Source organism: Rattus norvegicus, chromosome 14 (assembly GCF_036323735.1).
Source record: "Rattus norvegicus strain BN/NHsdMcwi chromosome 14, GRCr8, whole genome shotgun sequence".
Classification (NCBI taxonomy): Eukaryota; Metazoa; Chordata; class Mammalia; order Rodentia; family Muridae; genus Rattus; species Rattus norvegicus.
Genome location: NC_086032.1, coordinates 37,569,966 through 37,591,988, shown reverse-complemented (window position 1 = coordinate 37,591,988; position 22,023 = coordinate 37,569,966). Strand labels below are relative to the sequence as shown.

The window sequence follows — 22,023 nt, the reverse complement described above, 5'->3', positions numbered from 1 at the left end:
AACATATGGTCTTCTCAGAGAAGCCTTCTCAGTATTTTTAAAGTCATCAGTGAGAGTCATGATAGTCATTATCAGTAGTCACAATACTATCACTATATCCTAATAGGAATAGAGTGGTTGGTATGTGGCATAATCTAATAATAGAAATTTTATATTTAGAATAGTTTGTTAGATACCAGAATACCACAGCCTTTTCATCTTCCTTGGTGACCTTTATTTACAAACATTAAAATCTTTCCCGTGGCTGATGTAGATAGAGCAGTTTAAATACAAGAAGTAATAAATTTTGAGTATTGGCATTTGCTTTATTTCACCATTTATCTGGCATTTCATGTATATTTTACAGTGGAAATGAAGACACTGTTATGGTCTGAATGTAAATTATGCTAAATAGCTCATACATTTAAGGCTTGGTCTCATGTTGTGGTATCATTGAGAAACAATTAATTAGGATGTTCATTACCTCATCAAAAAATTACTCTGTTGGTGAGTTTTCAATGGGTTTAAAGAACACGGATTTAGACTGAGGGAGCGAGGCCCAGGACCTGAATGCTCTCTCCTATTTGTCTTATTCTCAGACTCGTCCTCTCTGACATCCTGCTTCTTGTCTGACATGAGACAAGCATCATTCTTTTGCCATTTTTTACTTTACTACTCACATCAAAGCAATGGAACCAGTGGACACATGCATTAAAGCTTCAACACCTTAAGTGAAAATATATTTTAAATTGTTTTACCCATGAATTTTGTCTTAATGATAGATAGCTATCATGAAGTAAATATAAGGGTAGTTCAAAACTGCTGGTCTTAGTCTTTCGTGCTTGCAATCCAGGTGTTACAAGGGCTGAAGGAGGAGGATCACCACAAGTTAGAGTCCAACCTGAGGTATTTAAAATGTTCAAAGTAAAGTATCTTGGTCTATATTTTGAGATTTGTCTTCCTATTCAAACAAAAAACCCTAGTTTTAATAGTCTTTCCCGTTAACAAATGAACAACTGATATACGTCAATAACCAATGTGCATGTTTTTATCATGTATCTCTAGATAATTTTTTAAAATATTGTTTCATAGAATAAAGGTTGTAAATTTTTAAGTCATTAATAGAATGTGGTACTCCACAGATGTGCACAGCTAATGTTAAACGCTTGGTCAGTTATTGATGCATGAAAGTAATTTCTCCTCCTAAGAATTTTTCATAAAATTGTTACGGTTTCTCATCAGAAACTGTATCTGATTGTTTACTTGTTTATCTAGATTTCTCCATGCATCTGAAAATCTATCAAAGGGACAGGGTTTGAGGATACAAAATCTTTTCAAATCAACCTGCAAACATCTTCACAGTGTGATTATTGTTGTGAAAGCTTATTCTTTATATCAGGATTTTCTTTGTCGTTTCATCTGAAAGGTGTTAGAAAGCTTCTAACCCCTCTGAAACACTTAAGCCTTGGCTTTTCTTTTTCGAGTCTTTCAGAACAAGGGTGACATGACATGAATGTTTCTATTTATAGCATACTAAGTTAAATGATTTAAGCAAAATATGGTGAGCAAACCGATGCTACAGAAATGAATCATATCTTGCAAAATCTTTTCATTTTCAGATGGCTGAAAATTTGCAAAAGTGTGAATTTGGGGGTAATTATTTCTGATTTCATTATTTGAATTGATTACATTCGTTCCAGGAAAAAACATGTCAATGTGACTTTTGAGAATATTTGATCAAAAGTATTGAGGAGGACAATTATGTCCTCACATTGCTCATATTGATAATTAACTTTATTAAAGGCAAAGAATTAGAGGGAAATTTCAATAGCTTATTAAGAATAAAAACTACAGATGTCATCCCTGTGGCTCCTGGGAGCTTCTTGCTTTCCTGGTATCTGAGACTTTCTGGTGGCTATCCCCTGTTAGCTGAAATATCCAATAAAGGGGAGAAAGAAGCTGTAGAGAGCATATCCAAAGGTTAGGCATGGCTCTCTTTTGAGGGATGGGGCCACACACCCATCTCAAAAATATTAGCCCAGAATTGCTCCCTTCTAAAGGAAAAACAGGGACAAAGAGTGGGGCTGAGACTGAAGGAAAGGCCATCCAGATACTGCCCCACCTAGGGATCCATCCCATCTGCAGACACCAAACCCAGACACTACTGCTGATCTGAAGAAGTGCTTGCTGACAGAAGCCTGATATAGCTGCCTTCTAATAGGCTGTGCCAGAACATGACCAATACAGATATGAATGCTTGCAGCCAACCATTGACCCCAATGAAGGAGTTAGAGGAAGGACTGAAGGAGCTGATGGGTTCAAAACCCCATAGGAAGAACAACAGTATCGCAACCAACCACACTCCTCAGAGCTTCCAGGGACTAAACTATTGACCAAAGAGTACACATGGAGGTGCCTATTGCTCCAGCTGCATATGTATCAGAGATTGGCTTCATTGGTAATCAATGGGAGGACAGAACCTTTGTCCTGTGAAAACTCCAAGCCCCAGTGTAGGGAAATGCCAGGACTGGGAGGAGTGAGTGGGAGGTGTGTGAGTAACCCTTATAGAAGCAGGGGGAGGGAGGGTTGGAGGGAGGTATAAGGAAATAAAATAACCAATAAAAAGTACAGAAAACTAATTTGGTATTATGATTTGATGGTATATCTTGTTGACTGAATTATGTTAAAACTTAAAATATCCATTTGATTACATAATGTATCTTTTATTACATACTACTGACTAAACCAAAATCTAGAGATTAGCAAGTCAAGGTCTTTTCACATTAGAAAGAATGATTACCTATGTTTCATAAAAGGCACATAAAATTACCTATAGATTGGAATTCCTGAGAAATGTTTTGTTTTAAGTAATTTTCCTGCTTTTCTCTGAAAATTCTGAGCTGAAGAACCAAAGCTGCAGTATCTGCATGACACGGGGCAACAACAGGATATCTGAGAGGTTTCCCTGGGAAGATCCAGTACTGACAGAATAGCCAAAGCCAGAGTCCTCAAACCAAACCAATGATTCACTGCAATGAACCTTTGCAAGTAAAGTCGTATGGACAAAGGGTACACTGTATGACACAGTGACATACCATAGCCTCCAGGGTTGGATTGTTTGTTTATTTGGTTTTTGTTTGTTTGTTGTTTGGTTTGTTTTGGGAGAGAGGTTGCAAGCAGAGGGCTGATATTGACGAATAAGGAGATGAATAGGATTGGGGTCCATGATGTAAAATTCACAGAATCAGTAAAAACTTAAACAAATAACTGATTTTAACAACTATTATTAAGAAATGCTCGGAGGAACTTAGCCTGTTGGAAGTGGTCATGTTCTCTGTATGCCATTTTGATATTTGTAAATATTTTATTGAATTGATCTTAACAATAATGTACTAATCAAGAAAGTAAATGGTATAAGTAAGATCGGTTATTAAAATAGATCTAACAAGAACCTGACAGGCCTCTGGGTTTATACACAGAAAAATGAGCTTGAGTGTGTCTAAAGAAATGAAAGTTGTATTTATTTTATTTTTATGTTTTCATGCAAACATGATAGTTGATTATGGAAGGCAGCCGATGTTCTGGGTGAACTTATATTTTTCATAGTACCATCTTTTTTAACTATTTAAATAAATCCAAATTACCATTTCATAATTTTCCTTCAAAAATTAGGGGTGAATTAGACACTTTCTCACTGTGTAGATTTTTACTTTTAAAATATTAAGAAACTAGTGACATTTAAAATAACTATTATGAGGTTTGTTATATTTTAATAAAAAGCTTCATTTGCATAAATTATATTCTTGTTATCTAGTCATATAATAATTGGGTTATAAATGAACATGAGTTTCAGATAAAATGCATTTAAACTTACTGGATACAAAAAGTCAATGCTTAGTTTAAGTTGTGTATAATTATGAGTTTTTAAAACATGGGCATAATGACACATTCAATATTTATCAAATTATTTACTAAATGTGTAAAAATCAGTGTTCTTTTCCCAAAAATAGTGAGGGCACTAATAACAAATATTGATTAGCACTTGAATATGTTCTCCCACCTGGAAATCAACTCTTGAAGTGCAACAGCCAGAAAGTTTCAAAGTACGTGCAGCTAGTCTGCATTTTTATTGTTGGAGTTTTAAGGTTTGTTCTCCATGTATGTGTACATGTGATTTTATATTTGACTTCAATTTAAGATGGTGTAAAAATGATGGTAGGGATAATTATTGAAAGAGGAATAGCTTCATTTACAAAAATTTTCTTTTCCTCTATCCAAAGTAAATGCATGGTGGATAGTTAAACTTAGCATAGTTGAGTATTCAATTAAACAAAAGATATATCTCAGGGACAACTGAAAAAAACAGCAACGACAACAAAATTGTGTGAACATTCCATGCAAGGATCCTCCTAAGAGTGTTCTGCCATAAAGCATCCCCTCCTATGTGAGAAGAACACAGAGGTGTGAATTTGTATCTGCTCAGGAAATACTCCAAAGCAATGATAGACGGTCTATAAACATTGGACCAAGGAGAGCACGGACGCTAGAGAATGACAAGGAAACAGAGACAGACAAGTTTAATCTGTGACAGTGGCAGCTGAGTAGTGGAAAGCCACTCTCTCTTTGTACATTAAACGTCTAGATTTAAAGCAGAGCCCACCTTCTGCCTTTAGTAATGTAAGAACAAGAGGATGTGGAAACGGCCATGTTGCTTTGCTTCCAAAGTTGTTCCGTCATGGTGATCCAGTGACACTGGCTCTCACAGAGCAGGCTGGTATAAGGGAGTAAATCTCCATAGTCAGGAACACAGAAAATGCCAACCCTACTGCCACAGGCATAATAATCACAATAATCATAATATTCATTTGGAATCCATCAATTTGGGTTCTTTTGTTTCTACAAATCATGAATTACAACAAAAGGTTTGATAGGAATAATACAAAATCTTTTAACTCCAGTAGGTTTGAACTTCATAAAACTAACAATACAGAAAACAAAAATACTGCCCAAATTAGAAAACACAAAGAAATACACAGAGCGGCACTTTCTTTTGAGAAGTTCTAAAATACCTGGTGAGTCCCTATGGGCCAAAATATGGAAAATCCAAGAGTTTGTATTTTAAATGAGTTAGTAATCAAGGTTAGTACGTGGGAAACTTCACAGCCATGGATGCTGGGTGGATGAAAAATATATTTTCCTTGATTTTGTTATGTTGTAAAGTAGGTAGAGGCTTCCTGACTGGATGTATAATCTTAAAAAATTAAGAAAGTAAGTGCAAAACCAATTTCTCTAACAATATATGTTGACAGGTGCATTTATTACATAAAATCACATCATTGCAGGACTTCTTGTCACTCAGGGTTTGCAGTTTTGTAAATACTGAGTGGAGTAATAGGGTAATATTTGGGGTGTGTGTGTGTGTGTTTGTGTGTGTGTGTGCTTATCCACTTTCTTACAAATTAAAGGGGAAAGATATTTTAGTTATTTCAATTAGTAAAACCCTAATTTTTCCCTGTGGTATTTTTTATCATTCTGTTTTTTTGAATTTGCTAAAAGTATGAACTGTTAAAAAGTAATAGAAAATATAAATAAATTCAACATAAACATTAATACTAATTTAATCGATGTACACTTTCATTTTAAAACATTTTGTAATTTGTCTGGTGCACACATGGCTGTAAGCACCTTTCATGCCCTGCTATTGTGTGTGAATATACATATGTTCAAGGTGTACAAATTAATAACTAAGCCTTATATTTATTGATATTAACTTTTGCTAATTGTTCTGTCCTTTTAATGTGAGTCAGTAACTTCATGCTTCATATTGTGTTATGAACTATTTCAATAAAATATAGTTTACTGCCTTTAATGAACAAACTCCTCAGGCTATAAAAGGAAATTAAAAAGTATTAGTGAGATCCAAAATGAATGAAAATAAGTGGTATTTTGAGTCAGCAAATGATTTTTTCATGGTTCCCTTGAAATCTTGAATCATTTCAAATGAAAATATATCTAATAATTGCCTCAAAATTATGGAAATGTATATTGGGATGTTTAAAATTTAATAACAGATATTACATGTTTAGTAATTCCGTCTCAAGATTTTGTCTAAGATATGTTTCCGTTTCTCAAAACAGTGTCTAAGGATATAAGGCATACATGTGCACACAGAACAAAGTCCTTTCCAGCTGCTGAAAGGGAATGTATGGACTCCTACTCTCAATGGAATGATGACAGGCCATCCCAAAATACAAAGTATTCACAGAGCTTTGGAAAAGTTTTCTCCAGCAGCTGACTTGGACAGCACAAAGAGTGGCTGTAGGCTGGGGACTCAGGGAAGAATAGGGGTAAGGATTGGTGGCCCAAAGGGGAGAGGAACTCCACAGGAAACCAACAGAGTCAACTAACCTGGATCCTCAGGACTCTCAGAGACAGAATTGGCAACCAAAGAACATACACAGCTGGATGTATGCCCTCTGGCACATATGTAGCAGATATGCAGCTTGGTCTTTATCTGGGTCTCAAACAACTGGAATGGAGGATATCCCAAAATCTCTTGACTATATATATGTAGGATATGTTTTTCTAGTTTGGCTGCTTTGTCTGGCCTCATTGGGAAAGAATACATCTAGCCTCATGAAGATTTGATGGGCTAAGGTGGTTAAGTAGGTAGATAGATCGATAGATAGGTAGATAGATAGATAGATAGATAGATAGATAGATAGATAGATGATAGATGATAGATAGATGGATGGATAAAGACATAGAAAGATAGAGACATGGAGACATAGAGACAAAGATGCATAGATAGATGAATGGATAGATAGGTAGATAGATGGTAGATAAATAAATGATAGTTGATAAATTGATAATAGCCAGATAGATAGATGATAGATAAATACATGATAACATGATAATCTATTTGGTAGACAAATAGATGATAGGTTGATGATAGATAGACAGATGGACAGAGACAAGATGAAAACTAATACCCAAAGAAAATGTGAGTGAAATAATGTTTAGTTTATTTTAAATAAATTGTGAGCTATTGAAGGGGATTTATAGAAATATTATCCATGAGTTTACTTATCCAGATATGTTTGAATTTGTAATTTATCTCCAATGGATATTTTATGTGCACCATTTTTTTTACTGTATTTATTGTTAAGGAGAGTAAGGGAAAAAGAAGAACAGCCCCAGTTTAGTAGGTCTGTAGCTCATAAATTTTTCATTATTAATGTGATTGATATATTTATATGTTAGGTATTTATAATAAAAATTTATTTTTACCTAGAGTCTATGTTTGTGATATGAGAGATATTTACATATAATATAAAAAAACACCTGTCTTCCATAAAAAATAAAAACAAAAATCAATAAACATCCTGAAAAATACTGCCATCAACATAATCCCCAGCACTTTGTTGAAGATACAAATGGATCTTTTCGGTTTGCCTGTCAAAATTATTTAAGAACTATTTTTATATATGTAAATATTTATAATAATGTAACCTATAATCAGCCACTAAAAGGGTGGGACAGAAGGATAAGTTACTAATTTTAAAGATTTATTTTATATTTAAAATTATTTTGGGTCATGGGGTATGTGAACACATGTGTAGTACTAGCCAAGGAGTCCTACAGAGAATGTCAGAGCTCCTGGAGCTCTCGTCACAGTTAATTGTGAGCTACTACGTGGGTGCTGGGAATTTGAAATCAAGCCTTCTGCAAGAGAAATATGATGTGCCGTCACCCTCTAAGCTCTCTTCCACCACCCTAAGCTGGTCCTAAGGTATGGCAACATATACCATAGAAAGCAATCGAGTGTCATACCACTTCTCACTGCTGCACCCATGCCAGACCTAACCACAAGAGCCTTGTTTGTACGTAAGTATTTAAGAAACAGGGGATATTTTATTTCACTCAAATGGGCAATATTCACACTCTAAAACTTGTTTAGATGATAGAGAAGATGTTACTGAAAGGGAATTAACAAAATACATTTATTGGCTCATGTAATATTTTTATTAAGGTTTATGGATTACTCTTTGTTTTTGTGAGGAAGGTTTTAATGTCAAGGCTGTCTTCATAGCGAATTCTGTTAGTAAGATGAAGCTGTGACCCTGGTATGAACACAATCATGCAAAGCAGATAGTAAAATCCCACTAGGAAATAAAACGGGAAAAGTCGAATGAGACAAAGGAACAGCAGGGTGTTTGGTTGGTGTTGAGAGTTTGCTTATTTTCCAGAAGATGCCCCTTTTATTGATTTTGTGAACAGACCTGATTTGCACTATACTCAAATACTGTACAAAATTGCAAGAAATGCCACGGCTTGACTACTTAATTTCTACAAAAACATCATCGTGAAGTTGCGTTTAATTTTAAAAGTCAACTAATAACTGCTAATATACATATCAGTCATAGGTAAATTTAGTCTGACAGAAACACAGTTCAGCTTATTTCAGGGACATATTTTAGGGACATACATAATATCATTTGATATATTAAAAGAAACATGAGTTTTACCCATTAACAATCAGAAACCTTATAAAATTGAAAATCATGTTTCCTAATTTAGCTACGTGGGGTGAGTGTGTGTGTGTGTGTGTGTGTGTGTGTGTGTGTGTGTGATATAATCCACAATCTGTTGATGTCTTAAAGTCATTGTTTAAAAATGTTCAACTCTTACCAAAACCTCTTCTGGTATACAAAGCTGCTGTAAATTCGAGTCAATGAAATTGAAAGTTTGCGATTTACAAAAGCGGATTTACATTAACTCTTGTGTGAAAAAGAAAGCTGCTTTCCAGACAGAAAAGTGTGCCAACCAACTGCCCTTTCCTTTAAAATGAGCGGCTTCTGAGCCCTGATGAGAAGAAGCCTTAAGGCAGAATTTGCAGTAAACAGGAAAGAAGAGAATCATATAAGTGCTCATCCGTACCTGGGACACCTATGAATTCTCATTGCTTGGAGTTTTTGGCACAGCTTTCTAATCTGATACGAGTGAACGTTGCTCTGTTGCTGCCAAGATGGCGCCTTTCTTCCATTCTCCAGCACCAGAAAATTTCAGCTGACAGCACACACCTGGAAGGACTAAGTCCATATATCTTCCTATTTATTTTATTTTTTTTAATGTTAGGTAGTTTCCAATGATTGAAGTGAACTGTAAGGTTCAGTTACTACTTTCAAATAAACTCTGAAGCTAAAAATATAATGACTGTGACATTCCAATAGTTATTTAAGCATAATTAACATCCTGTCATGGTGACTCATAGTTACTTGAGCTTGTCATGCTTGTAATATGTACATGGCTATAGATATTCTACATAGTAATTAAATGCTTTTTTCACATCTCTAGCTCTCTCCTTATGTGTGTCAAGCTTCCAATTATACTAGCAGGGGTTCAACTCTCCTAAAGCAACCAGGCCAGAGGTTTAGCTGTTTCACATATTTGAGTGACAATATTAATCTCTGATCATCCTGAGGCATCCGTAGAAATAGTTCTCTATGTAATATCTAAATCAAAGGTTTCCCGAAGTGTGACATAGGATCTCAACTTTCATTCTAATTAGAACATTAATAAATAAATTATGGGATCTGAAATCCACTTTGAACTAGGTCCTAGGTAAATGTGTTGAAAAGGCAATGGCTCTTCTGGCACGGGATGTTTTCTGCCTGTATTTCCATGAGCTAGCAAGTGCAGGTCTCCTTTAGAGGTCTACTGGTAAGCTCTACCATTATATACATACTATACATATTGGGTCATAAATTAGCAGTTATTAGTCAGACTGTACAAAGCAAAAATGAAAACAAAACAAAAACAAAAACAAAAACTAAATATAACACTGCAATACAGCCCCAAAGTAACCAATGTCTAGACTCAAGGACTAACCCCTAATACAGGCTCCCGGTTTAAATACGTAGCCCAGTAAACTAAATTAAAAGTACCAAACAGAACCGGGAACACTATTCTAGACATTCTGTCGATTTTGCTGACACTGTTGAAAGTTTTCTTGGCTTCGGCTGGCTTGTTCTCTGGCTTCTTGTTTGGTTCTGGAGTAGTTGCACTTTTGGAAATGGTAGAGAGGACAGGATCTTTGGAAAGATTCGGGGCGTAGTTGGCAACGGCTACAGCATAGGCGTTGTTCTGTATCATGACGGAGCCTTTCTCTTTTTTCTATTGGAAAATACAGAAGTGGGTTTAGCCTGCGTCCTAAAAATTTCCAAACTACAGTTCAAATTCTAGAAAAAAATATTACTCAAGCACGCATCATTATTAGTAGGCAAGAAAAATTAAGGTAAAGTAAATAAGTTCAGTAAATCCTAAATACCCTGCGTGAAGAAACTTAGAGAGAACAATACAGGCACCATTTTACCAGAAAACTAATTTCCGTTCTTTATATGAAAAATGAACACTGGAAAACATAATTTAAATAAAATTTTAACAATAGATACACTCTTTAAAGTCACTCATCTGTTTTTTAATAGTGAGCAAATAAAAAATAAAAATGTAAAGATTTTTAAAGAAGTATGATCTTCAACAATGAATGACCACACCTTTTTCCAGGTAGCACAACTCCACTGACCTTCTACTGAACTTACATGGCAGACATTTAAGGTGGCAGGAAATTGTAACTTTACATAGAAGTTACAGAGGTAGAAGAGGAGAAGCCTGCGAACCACTAATGTAATAAGAAGCTACGAATTCTATCTTTTCCGCTGCCCTAAACCCACATCCCCTTTCTTTCTTATTAAAGGAGAGTTAACTTCAGTTTGGGTATCAGTAGCTTTAGTCTCTGTTCTGACCACTTGCTTCAACCAATTCCACTTGGTGTTCTTGGCCTAACTCCTTCCAGTCATTAGAAACTATTGCTACAGGGGGAAACTTAGGAACCAACTTAGAACACAAACCCTAGGCTTAAATCTCTCCAAATTTCTGTCATGGAGCATCTTTTAAAACAAATATCCTCTGTGTTCACTAAGTATAAACCCTTATGAGATAGTTTGGTTTTCTAAGTGTTTGTCAGCTAGGGTACCTCGGAGCATCTCGTCTTAGATTTGTTTCTACTCACCCAATTTTCCTCATGATTAATTTGTTTTCAGAATTCACCCTGGATTTCAATGCAATGTTCATGGAACACTTTGCATCTCAGAGTATTTAAATATGTCTCTGTGCTAACATTTATTAAAGAATATAAGCACTTCCTTTGACATGTGATTATTTAATTGGCATCTTCTATTCTCATTAGGATCCAAGGTTGAATGATGGCTAATGGAATCTCCGTCTTCTTGACCTTGGTAAACTCAGCACACAGCGTGAAACTTTCCCACAAATATCTTTTTGCTGGATAAGCATAGCATACCATTAACAAAAGGAACCTGAAAACGCAAACACTGTTTATATTTTTATTCTAATATAAGTATTTATGATTTACCTACATATCAAAAGCTGACCCAACAATGAGTTGCCCAAAACATAGCAAGTAATTTCCACTTTAGCTCCAAGTTATTAGGAACAGTGGTTATGTCAGTTTTAAAACACTGCAAGGGCTCCCGTCTATGAAATAGTTGGGAAGAAGTCACAGCACTTAAACATGTCAGCCTTCCAAACACTTACCATGACCTTCTGTCTGAAAATATTGTTGAACTGTGGATTGAAGTATTTTCCTCTAAAATGCCTTAGTTGAGGATTATATCACTATGCCCAACTTCACAAGTTCAATAATCCAGGAAATGCATAAAAAACGTTTGTTCTATTATTATTTCAAATATGTCTAAACTGATATTAAAAATAATAATCAGATTGAGCTTAAAGGGAAGCCTTCAGCGAAACTTGTAGCCATTCTTTTTCAATATCCTGACTCATAAGAGGGAAAGATAATGGCAAAAAGCTATACTGACTTGATGTGACAAACAAATTAACATAGGCCACTCTTACATTATGAAATTACTTTCTTTAAGAGAACTGGAGTCAACTTTTATTATAATAAACTAGACCAGTGGTGCTCAAACTTCCTAATGCTGTGACCTTTTTGTACAGTCCCTTATGTGGTGGTGACCCCCAAGCAAAAAATTATTCATTTGCTACTTCATAAACTGTAATTTTCTACTGTTATGTATTATAATGTAAACATCTGTGTTTTTCAGTGGCCTTTCGTGACCCATGTAAAAGGAGGACTCGACTCCCAAAAAGGGTCCTGGCACATAGGTTGAAAATCGCTGACCTAGACAATTATCACCTGTAAAAGTAATGCACAGCCTATCTGTCTTATTATGTATTTGGGGAAAACTACATAAACATTGAATAGAAAGACTCAGGGAGATTTTCATGAAAATAAAGAATTAAAATTAGATTAGAAACTATGGTATAGAAGTTAAGACAGCTAAAAATATATTCTGCTGCAGTAAGGATTTATAGATACAAATACTTTTACCAATAGTCCTTCTTTGCTATACCTTACTTTTAGTTTTAAATGTATACAGTTAATAATAAAGACACTTGTGAATGAAAAAAGTGTACAACAGTTAATAATAAAGACATTTATGAATGAAAAAAGTGTACAATTTACATCAATGGCAAATAGAAAAGGAAGTCCTGTGTCAGTAGATACTAGCCAAATTTTAGCCCTAGGTAATTTGTGGCAGGATACTTGTTTGTTCTGTACTAATACTGAACACTCTTTAAGAAACCACAAACAATAACAAAATCAACAACAGCAACAACAAAGCAGCCTTTCCAATAAGTGTTTGGAATTTTATCATTCTAAAGGAAAAGCAGTGAGGCCCTTGGTCCTGAGAAGTCTCATTCATTTACCCAGTGTAGGGAAATGCCAGTGTGTTGAGGTGGGAGTGGGAACATCTTTACAGAAGCAGGGGGAGAGGGAGGGGGAATGTGGGAGGGGGGAAGGGGATTACATTTGAAGTGTAAGTACATAAAATATCCAATTAAAGAAGGTAATTTGGATTTAATATATGACAATAAATACACATATCAAGGAGGTTTAAGTGTGAAACAAATGGTTGGGGTGACTTCAAAACACTCCCTTGGAAGTTAGAAATGACTCTTTCCTATCAGCAGCAAAGAAAGTCCAACGTAGTACATCCAGTCCTCTCAGTAACCTACTTCTGCCATGTGGACTCTAAAACATTCACTGAATGAGATGCAGAACACTGGGATGGTGTCACGTCCGCTCTATCCTAGCTGGAGTACATCACAGCTTTCTTGACTTGGGATATTACAAATTCCTGTCTAAAGAGAATCGGTTCCACTCAGTGCACTTGAAAAGTATTGATGATTTGAAATAATTCCACGCATTCCTCTTTGTTTAAAATTAACTATACAGACTGAAATATGTTAGTGGGTTCATAACATGAATATGCTTTAGTGAAATTAAATTCTCACTGACCAGGAGAACTCTCCCTTGATGGCTAGTTTTTATAGTGTTGAAAGGTGTTACACAGTCCAGTCCAGGAGGAGATGAGGCAGGTCACCAGCTTGCCCACTGTATACTCTAATACTAAGTCTTAAAAGTAACCAAACACTCCAATAAAGTCTCAAAGCTGATCCACAAGACGTAATTCATGCTTTGAATTTAAAATGGGGTAGGCAGGTAAAGGATTTGTCTCCCAGGGAGGAACATACTATTGGTATTGAGATCAAAAGTTATACTAGTAAACTTCCTTCTAAAATTATATGTTGATGCCCACAGTTGTGTGCTGCCTTTAACATTAAGTATATTGCTTTGTTTTATGGTCATTGACTGATGCAGAGACTCATAATTGATCAAAATGTTGAGGCTAAGTGAAGATGAGTATTGACCCTTAAATGAGACATCTATATCAATCCTTTCTTCCAGGACTCGGGCAATATCATAGAAGAGTGGAGAGAGAAAATATAGGAGCCACTGGATGGAGGGCAATAATGCAAAGAGCAGACTACGTTTTACTAATTTTGAAAAGTTACTCGTACCCATACATAGATGACCAGTAAAAACTCTTTCCACAGCACTCAATCGCTGTATCTCACTTTACTTTGTTTCTCCGGGTAATAAAAAGGGAAGTAAGCTCAGCTTAAATCTTTCCACTTGTTGGCCAAATGCACCAGTGCTCACACCTTAACCTATAAATGGGGCCACAGTATAGCCAGAACCTCATAATTAACCTGTATTGCTCTTCCAGTCAGCTGGACTAGAGTTCGTACAATTGCTGTTAGTAATGACTGGCTTTGAGTCTCACTCAGTGAGACAGCACTACCAACCACTTGCTGTAAGTGGCCTTATCCTCCCTTGCCATAGCATGCTGAACTACTCTCTATAACAACAAATAAATGTTCTTTCTCCCTCTATTTCATTTAACTCTAAGCAAATTGAAAGCATAGCATGTCCTGCGGAGACCCTAGCATATGTATTAGTCCAGAGCACACTCAGAAATGCTCTACAAAATGATAGAATTCTATTTAAAGACAAGGTTAAATAAAAATTAATAAATGTAAAAGGAGGAAATCTACTTTATAGGACAAAATAAGTACTATGTTACATAGAAATAATCTAGCCGCTTGTCCAGAATTTTACTACATTTTTATCCCAAGGTCCACTATGTCACTTTGTAGAGTTGGGAAAAACTGATCATTGAACAAATAACTTCAACATATATGGGGTGAGAGGCACAATGTGATTGGGTTATGTACAAGTAACTATCACACTGTTAGCCCACGGTATATTGACAACTCAGTTCTCAATGAAGTGAAAAGAAACAGAAATGAAACAATTCTCATCCCTGTGAGGGGGGACGGACAAACTCCTATGTGCCTGCTATCAGCTTTCCAGCCACAGTGGATGGCCACAAACTCATGAGCACACAGCTAGCACTCATTGGATGCAAGGGATTATCAGTAACAGAAATAAGCCAGAATAGAACATGAATCTAAGACAGAGAGAGGGTAGGGACACTATGGGGAGTGGGAGGAAGACAGTGATGAATAGATAGGATCAGTATACATGCGTGGAACTTTCAAAGAATAAGAAAATTAGTATTAAGGCTGAGAAGTAAAATTATATTTGACAAGATTCAAAGTGTTTTGAATTTACTACATTATTGGGACTGTTGATTCATATTTAAAATGTCAAGTCTAGACTCGTGACTGCTAAACCAAAGGTTTTACACAATTGTTTTACAAACTTGGCATCATTATGTGGTAGAGAAAGTAACAGGCTAGTAAGTTGAAAGCGTCATTTAGCTAATATACAGGCAGCAATCAGAAGCAAGACTTGACAGATGAGTGAAAATAACTACAGTGTCATCCAAGAAATCAGCACTTACAATAAGCATATAAGAATTCCTATCAAACAGGCCATGCAACAAACACTAGAAGAAAACCTAGGTTTACAAAGGTGAATGTTTGTTCTTTCTACTTTGCTCTTTCACAGTGTTTGTTTGTTTGTTTGTTTGTTTGTTTGTTTTTGCCACTGGAATATCCAGTACTTGTAAAACAATAACAACTCCCTGACCAGATAATGCTTCCATTATCGCTCACTAACCCGGCTGAGAGAAGTTATACTTACAGAAGACGGTGTGAAGGTTAAAGAGATCATCTGCTTCTCCAAGTGCTGTAAAGGCTTTGCATGGCTTAAGCTGGACATTAAGAAAGCATCATACTTTATGACCATATTAGTTTAGCTCATTGAAAAACTGCCTTTAGTGAGTTGGGTGTAATTCAGTGTCTTCACCTTTTATGAAAGGGACTACAGTAAACATTGATATGAAATTCATTGAACCATTTACTGTGAAACAGTTGACATCACTTGCTACAGCAACCAGCTCACCATCATAAAAGCAATTCTAATCTAGGAAAGATCTTTTCTTTACGAAAGTTTAATTTTCCTCCTTTTTGATTAAACCATAATGCCCTGAACCCATCTACAGATTTGCTGAGCAAAGACCTTAGAATGTGAGGTACAACCAGTATGGATGTAAATTCTGCAAGTGAGCCAGCTAAAAGGGATAGTTGAACCTAGTTTTCTTTGATTCTAATTTCCTTCCTCTACCTTACAGTTTTATTACAATGTATTATAACTGGATTTTATAAACTCTGAAATTTTTAAACAAGATGATGTCAAAAATGCAATCAAGGGGCTGGAGAGATGATTGAGTGATTAAGAGCACTGCTATTCTTCCAGAGGATATGGGTTCGATTCCTAGCACCAACAGCACAACTAATAACCACCTGTATTTGCCAGTTCCAGGGGATCCCATGTCCTCTCCTGGCCTCCATAGGCATCATGCATACCCAAATACAGAAATACATGCAGACAAAATATACATACGTGAAACAAAGCTAAAATTTTAATTTATAAATGAGAATAAATGAATAAGTACACTTTGAGGTGTGGTGTTACCTACAAATCAATAGGGTGAATCAAAGAAAAATTACTCACTCCATAAGTTTGGGTAATAAATTCTTAGATCTGTGTTTTATGTTATTTATTATCTTGTGTTTCCTCTGCTTTAGTTAGCCAGTTTGAACTTAATGTCTCAAATTAATGAATGAAAACAATCTGAAGAAATTGAACCAAAGCCAACACTGCTTGAACACAGGGTTAACGCCAGCTATGGGCTGGACAGTATGCTAGGTGACAAAAGATATAATCACTAATATGACAAACAGTTATTATTCTCTCAGGGGTTTTATTCAAGTGGTAAAAGGAATTATTTACAATAAAACCATGATTCAATGAACTTATACAAATGATAGTTTCAGTTGCTCTGGGAAAGAAATGAAGGGGTTTAATTTATGTAAATCTGGAAATGTTGAGGTCAAGATAAGACATTTAAGGTAATTGAAGTCAGAGAAGGAAAGAGGATATTGCACCAAGGACGGAAAGCGTGTCCAATGTCAGAGACACGAAGACACATATTTTGAGGGAAATAGCTGTGATTTGTAATAGGCAGAGTTAGAATATGAACACCAACTCTGGATAGTTTGTATTTCAGTATCAACACTTGTAAAATATGTGTCCATTACCAAGTAATTTTGCTAATGTAATCCTCAGACTTAAAGATTTTTACAGGCATATAAATATAAATTTATTATACTTTTAAAAAATCCTACATAATATTTATCATATAAATAAATCTATGGAAAACTACTTACGTGGACCATATTAGTCTTGGAATTTTACCTTCAGTAATTGACTAATAGAGCTGAAAAAATAAATGCCCTGCAGTAATACTTAGGTTACTCTAAGATGACAATGTATATTAAAAAGAAAAAACCCACTAAAAGCAGGAAGCAGTAAATGAAGTATAAAATAATACTGAATACAACACGAGGTTTATAAGGATAATGAACATAAGTTAATGCTAGACACACCACACACACACACACACACACACACACACACACACACACACACACACACACAGAGTCCTGTTTGTTGGAATGTGACATTTTGTCATGTCCTATCTGAGGTATATTGTAGGTAAGCACCTAAATAAGAACAAAGAAAAGACAAAAAAGGAGATCAGGTTGGATTTTCCTTGTTTTGCTGCTGTTGTTTTCTGTATTTTTGGGGGGAGGCGGGTGTAGAAGTTGATAATAACCATGCTTATTAATTATTACATTACTGCCTATTCATAACAGTTCTAGAGACATCACTGTTGCACACTAACACTAGGAATCCAGTGTTTAAGGACAACTGAGAGAACCTAGGCTGAAGCTACTAATGCACTTTCATTGTTAGCAACATTGAGTTAAAAGACTTAACTTATGCTGTATAAACAACTGACCAGACACATAACAGAATCAGTTATCCTGTTCTAACATTCTAAGTCCTTGGCTTTTTAAATTTAAATATTTATTTTTTGTTTATATATTTATATATTTATTCATTCATTCCATTCTTCTATCCGATGTGTACGGGTGATTTTCTGCACATAAACAGATGCATTAACTAAGTTTCCAGGGCCTTAGGGAGCTACAAGTGGGTGTCAGATTCCCTGTGACTGCAGGCTCAGACAGTTGTCAACAATGCAGGAGCTGGGAATCCAACCTTTGTTCTTCTGGAAGAGCAGTCATTGTTTTTAACCCCTGACCCATCTCTCTGGCCCTTGTCCTTGACATTATATCAGAAAATGTGGAAATGACTGGAAACATCTGAGCACAGGCAGTTCTCAACGACTGCAGTGCTAGACAAAGTGGAAATGACTAGGGAAGAAGATGGTAGATAATTGGAATGAAACAATGCTGTCTGTAAGACAGGTATAACACTGCACTATAAGACAAGAGTGTTGGTTTTAGAGTTTTGAATTGGTAATATTTCAATAATATATGCCATGTTTACTGAATATGTAGAATATGTAAGATGCTGTGCAACTTGCCAGGGATAAATGACTTGTTAAAATGACAAGTCTGTCATTATGATCACTGGCAGACTTAAAGTTCGAATATTCAATCTCAATGGATGATATGGTTTTTCTAAAACTCTGAAAAGCACACCACTTTTAATGGGACCTAATGATATTGGAAAGCAATGTTCAGAAATAACATAAAAAACTGAAAATTGTGTCGACAATGGACAAGGATTACATGATTTGTGGCAGCAAATGGACTAATTATGGCTTTAATACTGTAGATATTCCTGCAAATTTTGTCAGTACAACTTGGAAATTGACAACCACATTGTAAACAACGAGAAACCAACAAAAGTATCAAAGACTGCTGACATGACTTTCTCTGGGGAACATGAGCATGATCTAGAAGCTCAACTGTGGCAAAGGGCTTCACAGTGTGGAATGAATTTTGCAGCTGCCAGTGATGTCAGCAAAGGGCGCTGAAGTCACTGAAGTACTTCTTACCACAAAGAGAAAAAGTTGCCCAGTTGCACCCAAGACTATGTCCTCAGCATAGCAGAGGAAGGCTCAGTGAGCATCCCAGGGGGTGTGGGGGTGGAAAACTTTCATCACCCAATAGTCGATTAGGGCTTACTGGCAAGGGGGCAGAGAAGGGAAGAATTTCAGGGTACAGAGGACTAAGAGCTGAAGTAAAAGAAAAACCACAGGGGAAAACTCATTTCAGAAGTTTCTGTGGTAAAAGAAGAGTTACATCTAGAGGTAGGGGCAACCGTGATACCAGATCTTGGGAGATGGTTCTCAGTCGTGGCAAAGTAACTAGGTCTCTTCACAGGAAAATATAAATGAGATAGTTAAAAGGAAAAACAAAGCAAGAAAGTAACAACGGAAAAAGCTTGGGAAAGCAACAGAAGAGGTTTCAGCAACAGAAGTGAAAGATTGGTTTGGGGATAGAGAAGGGCCACATTGTATAACTTCTTTTAGAAGTTCTTGGATGCCCTGCAAACAGTGTGTCCCTTACAATTCTTGTCTTTGATGAGATGTATACTTTTAGAATAAATGTTTCTTTGCTAATGCCACGAGTGAAGCTAAGCCCAATATAAAGATCCATCAAGATCTTAGAGCTCAAAAGCATCTGAGGCATAAAAAACAATCTGTCAATAGCATTTATTCATAATCTTGTATGTAAAGACCTGATTCTAGACACATGAAATTTAAGTACACGTTTCTTCTTTTCAACACACATTAGGGACATGTATGACTGAGTATCTTTTTAATGTGGCAAGTTAATGCTTTGTACTTCATAAATTGTCGAAGGAGCTCTGAATGCTGTCTGGACTGACTGGTCACAAACCTGCAGCTCTCATGTTATAAAATGCAGAAGGAAAGGACCGCATGCAGTCCACTGACTGTGAAAGGACAAAACCTCTGTGTTTTGAGAAAACTGTTATTTTACACTTAAAATTTGTGTCTCAGGAAATCCAAATGGCTTACACGGAAAATCTCTTATGAAGTTTTTAAAAACATTTTTTGTTGAGATAAATAAGTTGTCTCATCAACGCATTGCAAAATTTAAAATAAAAAAAAATGTAGTCAGCCAAGACTCTGAAAGAGCCTGGGGTCCACTGTCATAGCCAGGTCATCTATGGAGAAAGTGTATGCATCACTAATAGAGCTAAAGAGAAGCAATCACAACGATCCGATGATGAGGAATTCTCTATATGCGAAATGAAAACAGCACAGATCAGCAGTGCTGGAATCAACCAGAAGTTAAGCATAGAAACCTGAGAAGTCCCACTCAAAATCTTATCCCTACTCCCATAGTAGGCCAACACAACTTACAAATAAGCTAGCAACTTAATTAGAACTTCTATAGCTTGTAAGTGAAAAAAAAAGACAGTTGTCTTAAACTCTACAACTATATCTTTCCATGTGCAAACTGTAACATAGGTAAGAATTAAACATATAAATATTTACATACATTCAAATAACTGAGACAAAAATCAAACCACAATAAAGGTTTTCCAAATCTTATTGGAAAATTTGTATAATATGCTGTTCAATGAAACTTTCCAAATAGAAGTTTCTTCCAGTACTTAAAATATTTATATCACATAAAAATATATACAAAGTTGTTTCCTAGGGCAGATAGCAATTGATAAAATTGGACAGGAAGCCACTGGTGTATCTATGCATAAGTATCCCATTAGCCTCTGTACTTGAAATGTGAAGAGATAGATATCAGGACTCTTAAGAATTAATATTAAAAGTAAGTTTCCCCAATTAGACCACATGACCAACTTAAAATTCTTGGCTATTTCACTATTCATACTATATGAATGCAGTATTTCATATTATAGGGAAGAGGAAAATCCTACCTTCACTGTTACAAAGCAGTAATAGAGATATGGACATATGAAGAGTCATTGACCCATTGACAGAGCAATTAAGTCTTTACTAGATATAATTAATGCTCATTTTACCTGCAAAGCTCTATCATAATATATATTTGGTGATCTAAAGGCATGAACTTTCTTAGCAGACAGAACTGGGTTCCAGTAAACTTACTGGTCAGTTGTATGAGCTGGAGCAAGTCAACACATTTGATAAGATTGAGATTAATCGCTGTGGAAGATTAAAATTAAGAAGAGACCCTCCTTACTTCAGAGATTGTGGAAGCCATGTGTGAACCTACAACAGTGTTGTACGCAGAACTCCACAGAAGCTGAGGAACACATTTAAAAGGTGTCACTGTCACAAGAACGCTTAAAGGATTTCAAGCAAGAACAAACTTCTGAAAATTGATAATTTCAATTTTCTTTAATTTCAAATTTTAGGAAGGAATCTGCAACAAGCCTGAATGCATTCAAATTTTCCTTTAATAAGATTAGAAGGGGCTCGACTTACCTTGTCATTTACTACACTCTTTCCATCCCAAGCCCATCCTCTTTTCGTGAAGTAATTAACAGTTGCAAATTCAATTAAGGCAGAGAACACAAACGCGTAACAAACAGCGATAAACCAGTCCATGGCAGTGGCATAGGCCACTTTGGGAAGGGAATTTCGAGCACTGATGCTTAATGTGGTCATTGTCAAAACAGTTGTTACTCCTGTAAAAGAAGAGACAGGGACCAAAGGAACAGTCAGTGATTGAGAGAGAGACTAGCACAAAGTTATCCTTTTCTTTCCCTTGAAACTATTTTTGTTGTCATTTCTAATCACTAGGCAAGTGTTAGAAAACAGAGCAAGACCATTATTCTTAGCTATCCTACTTCTTGAAGCAGAGACACCAAACAGACCCTGATAGTGCCTTCATTTTTTTTACTTCATTTTGTATTAACTCCACTTTTTCTTAAGTATATTTGATATTTAAAAAGACTGGTAATACGGAAGCATCATTAGGTGTGACAAAGTGCAGGCACTTTAGAGTGACCTATTACCCATCAGCTCAATTAGTATTAAAAACTCATCCACCATAACTCACAATCTGTTTCATTTAGATGAATCATGCTAAAGCACCTGGTCAAATCCCCACAGTCATTATAGCAGAAAGGTAATTGAGAAGGTTTAAGACTTTTTTCATTTAAGTATGGCTGTGTAAGCATGGAATTAACTCTGCTTGTTGAGCTTTGCGGAGGCAGATCTCTTGCAGCATCACTTAAATTGTGTCTGAAATAAGACAACTACTAATCCAAAAGTT

General features: G+C 35.9%; 1 protein-coding gene across 2 annotated transcripts in view; it reads right to left on the bottom strand.

The window, feature by feature from the left end:
* Positions 1-4,530: 4,530 nt before the first annotated feature.
* Gabra2 (gamma-aminobutyric acid type A receptor subunit alpha 2) overlaps positions 4,531-22,023 on the bottom strand; it is a 136,241-nt gene continuing 118,748 nt past the window's right edge. Inside the window, exons 9-10 of one of the 2 annotated variants that reach the window (XM_017599106.3) lie at positions 21,231-21,433; positions 4,531-10,155 (exon numbers count right to left, since the gene is read on the bottom strand). In XM_017599106.3, the coding sequence (XP_017454595.1) occupies positions 9,859-10,155; positions 21,231-21,433 (500 nt within the window). In that variant the 3' untranslated portion in view covers positions 4,531-9,858. The remainder of the gene's footprint in view (positions 10,156-21,230; positions 21,434-22,023) is intronic. The other variant, NM_001135779.3, reaches the window with a different exon arrangement.